We start from the raw sequence: 3,967 nt of genomic DNA, 5'->3' as shown, positions 1-3,967 counted from the left end.
TTTCCCTTTGAACGCCTGCCACTCATGCTAGTCTTCTTCATCTCCGATGCGGCAGGCGAGATCTGGAAGGCAAGGTCCGTAGTTGTCAGTACCTTAACATTTTATTCCAATAAATCAGGTGAATTTCTTTTGTCATTTACTTTTTCTTCTGGACTTCTTTCATCCATGGCATCCGAAACAACTTTGCTCCCACGCCACCAAGGAACAAGGAGAAGTCTCAATGTCAATCATTCTCGTAACTTGAGCCGTTCAAAACACGAGTGACGCCAGTGGTAAGAACTTTTTTGCAACAACAATATCCGTAAAAATCAATTTTGCATTTTAAACTGTGCAACATAAAGTTCAACTATTTTAGCTCAAATAAAACAACTGGATATCATTCGACGTTTCTTGTTCTTATTCCGGTTCCGGTTCCTTTTCCAGATTCCAGCTGACGTATTCCTTTAAGTAGTGCCTAGTCTTTTTTTCAATTAGTTGTCGCACATCATTTTGGGATCGCTTCTCGGCCACCGGAATATACAGCTGGACTTTGCACATATCTAACATCTATCAGGAAGGGAAATTAGGCGCTTGTATTCTTTTGCCGAATGTATAAAAAAGCTCACGGTCAAGGCTATAATCAGTTTGGTTCGGATCGTCAATGCGAAAGCCAAAACGCTAGCTTCGATTCTGGAGGAAGATCATGCGGAAGTGATGCTTCACAAGGTTGTCGCGTTGTGTTGGATGATTATAACTGTGATCTAAACTTTGTGATCGAGTCCGATGGAGTCACAGGATCCAGTTTGCACAAAGATGGATTTGAATACCTGTGGGCTGGAGCTAGGGCCACTCATGGTGTTAAAACTGGCAAGGTATTAGTGTAGACATAGTCTGATGCTACTCTGGTTTGTAAATATTGGATGTAGCTGAGAAAGTTACGATTGAAAGACAAAACGTGTCGACACTCCTGTCGTGTCTTCTTCAGGGGTGATCTAATTTTATCGCAAGAGCCCTTTAATGTGCCATCAATTTGCTTTCTGAACTTTTCATTCAAATTTATTCAAACTTGGAAATAGCATCTTGCTTTCGAAAGTCCTTCCGCCCACTTTTTACTCGGATCTTAGTCATAATCACGAGGCGGTGATTTCATTGGCTAAAAGCAATGCACTAGACCCCTTTAACGAAACTACTTTTCTGCAACAGCTGAACAAAAATTACCCTGGCCCCAGAGGTTTTTCTTTCTTCTTCTTAGTGGCGAAGCGGCGACAACGAAATCGCGACTGAAAAACGGCCGCGAATCTCATTTCCATGCAGACGCCACCTGTCAAACGCTTCAAAATCATAACTAGAAAACACCTGATGACAATCACGCTATCACACGCTCGTCAGCCACAAATGTGATAAATATCTCCACCTTCCCCTCGGCCAACAAGTCAAATTGCATTTGTGTGGATGTTAAAATATGTACCAATCAGAATCAACAGTCATAAACTACATGGAAACCGATACCAGAGGTTTTGGTTTTTTCCTCGTTAATTCGTTTGTGGCGTCCGCTTCGCGGCTAAATTTCATCCGAAAAAAGAAAGAAAACTGCTGGGACCACGGTAAACAAAAACCGCCGGGAATGTACGAAAACCGGAAACACCGATACGAAACCACCAGAAAAAACCACCGGAATCATCGAAACACGAAACGAAACGAAACCAGCGAAACCGAAACATCAAACGAAACCACCGGAACACACGAAACAACCTCGTTCCCAGGGTCTCTCTTTTCTGCCTCCTTTGTGGTTGAGAAGAGTTGTTGAGTTGTTGTCACTCCTCAATGACAGAGAGACCCTGGGAGTTCCAGCGAAAAATAATTCCTCGAATGATGCAAGACTAATTTGAGAAACCGCAGAGCGCGGAACGCCGGAACCTGCGGAACTTAGAGAAGCGACTGTTTTTATTGAAACCACACGATAAAAACTATGAGATTTACATTAATATTTGTTAAATATCGACTGTACCCGCCGATTATCACGTTCCAGGTGTTTCTAGCTGTGATCTGTGTATTTGCTTTATCTGCCGGATTCAAGTTAGCCGATCCATTGATGGAGTGCGTGACAAGTCACAATAACAATTACCATCTGCTCAATCAGCCCTGGTTCTGATAACTTTTTGTTGTTGTTTGTTGTTTGTTGTTCAAGTTATCCGATCCATTGTTGGAGTGCATGACAAGTCACAATAACAATTACCATCTGCTCAATCAGCCCTGGTTCCGGTAACTTTTTGTTGTTGTTGTTGTTGTTGTTACGAAGGTATTCCGACGAAAGACTTACAATGCCGTAAACGTGAATGGAAGAAGGAACGTATCGTTGCTTCGATTACATGTTTTTCCTTCTGTGGAAAAGTTGATATTTTGAAAAACTCACTTTATTTGATTCTTCTTGGTGATAAATAAATATTGTGTACGTATATCAATCAATCAATTTAATCGAGGCCTTTACTTTAACACGATAAGAAAAATCAGCATGCTGGTAGGTTCGTGTATACAACTAAAAATTGCAAAAAAAAAAAACCCAAACAAACGTATGTACAGATTAAAAATTAAGACCTATTAAAAATATTTATAATCAATATCTGTATTTTAAATTATTGTTTTGTAACGAACATTTAATCTACAAAGAAGCATTGTATTGGTAGTTGTATAATATATAATGAAGTTAGTGAAGGGACCAGGACGGACAACTTCTGGATAACATTTTCATTGGGAAAAAAACTTTTTATGCCCTGAGCGGGATTTGAACCTACATCCCCCTGATTACCGGTTGGATTTGATCACCACTACATGATCAGAGCAACCATGCCGGCCATCTGGCTAATCTATATAGTGAATGGGAATTTTTACGTGGTTCTCCCGGGCCATTGTTTTTCTCCAACAAGATGACACTGGATTGACAGGAACGACGATTCACAGGCGCACGCGAGAGAAGAAGACAATTTCTTTACAAGTTAAGGTAATTCCCTTGAAATTGTTCTAGTATCAAACTTCTTTGGAAACTTGGCATAATTCATGATATGAACATTAAAAAAATGCGTTAAAAAAATGGGGTCGTCGTGCTTGTTTACGCGTCAGCAGGCTCTTAAAATAGGGTCTTTTTACTGTTTTCGCGTTAAAAATTCGAATCACCTTCATCCAGAATTAAGTCTAGGTTACTTCAAAGACACAAAATTTCATTTTGAAAATAAAGTTTCTTTTATTTACATAAGCAGTAATGCTTCATTTACGCCGACTTTGATTTCCTGGTTGTGAGAATAGTGCACTTTTTGGGACAGTTCCGTGGTTAGCTTGAAGTCCTCGCCTTGGGTAAAATACACCCAGTACGGAACTGTTTTCCAAAAAAAATTCATGTTCTACTATCAAACTTTTTTTCTTCTTCAAATATGTTCTTTATGAGACTGTTCTTAGCAAATACCAGAAAAAAATCGGGGGTCACCGTGCTCGTTTTAGAGAAAAGGAGCATTTATTTCGCTATCGGGTTTAGTTTGAGCGAAATCTCTTACGTTTTGTATGCGCACGTGCTCATGTGCGCGCTAATGACGCGAAAATCGTGCGCAGTAGGGATGCGCAATGCAATACTAAGGAATTATCTTAAGAGGTCTCTCGAGCCAACAGCGCATCTCTTTCCCTGGGGCCCGTTTCTCAAAAGTCCCGAAAAGCCATTTGTGAAACTGTCAACCGCTTTTTCTGGAAAGCCGATGTTTTAACTTGATTTCAAGGTAACAAAAAGAAAAATGGCTGTGAAGTTTGACGACTTAAATCCTCTCCGTTTTTGAGATACAAAGGGAATTGTGACACCCGAAAACGGCCCGTAAAGTTTCGGGACTTTCGAGAAACGGGCCCCTGGCCCCCACGAGGATCACAAATGGGATTCACAGTCCAAGCCTCGGCCAAATCATGGTTAATGCATGGAGATGGTTATGAAACTGGACAAGTTCCTTTGTTT

The 3,967-nt window shown here is 40.6% G+C and overlaps 1 protein-coding gene across 3 annotated transcripts in view; it reads left to right on the top strand.

Moving 5' to 3' along the window:
• The first annotated feature begins 467 nt into the window (after positions 1–467).
• LOC137974352 (heterogeneous nuclear ribonucleoprotein U-like protein 1) overlaps positions 468–3,967 on the top strand; it is a 12,123-nt gene continuing 8,623 nt past the window's right edge. The window contains exons 1-2 of one of the 3 annotated variants that reach the window (XM_068821285.1): positions 717–851; positions 2,009–2,977. In XM_068821285.1, the coding sequence (XP_068677386.1) occupies positions 2,855–2,977 (123 nt within the window). In that variant the 5' untranslated portion in view covers positions 717–851; positions 2,009–2,854. Of the gene's footprint in view, positions 852–2,008; positions 2,978–3,967 lie in introns of all 3 variants that reach the window. The other 2 variants (XM_068821286.1, XM_068821284.1) reach the window with 2 other exon arrangements.

This window comes from Montipora foliosa, chromosome 10 (genome assembly GCF_036669935.1).
Source record: "Montipora foliosa isolate CH-2021 chromosome 10, ASM3666993v2, whole genome shotgun sequence".
Classification (NCBI taxonomy): Eukaryota; Metazoa; Cnidaria; class Anthozoa; order Scleractinia; family Acroporidae; genus Montipora; species Montipora foliosa.
This window is presented reverse-complemented; position numbering and strand designations above follow the sequence as displayed.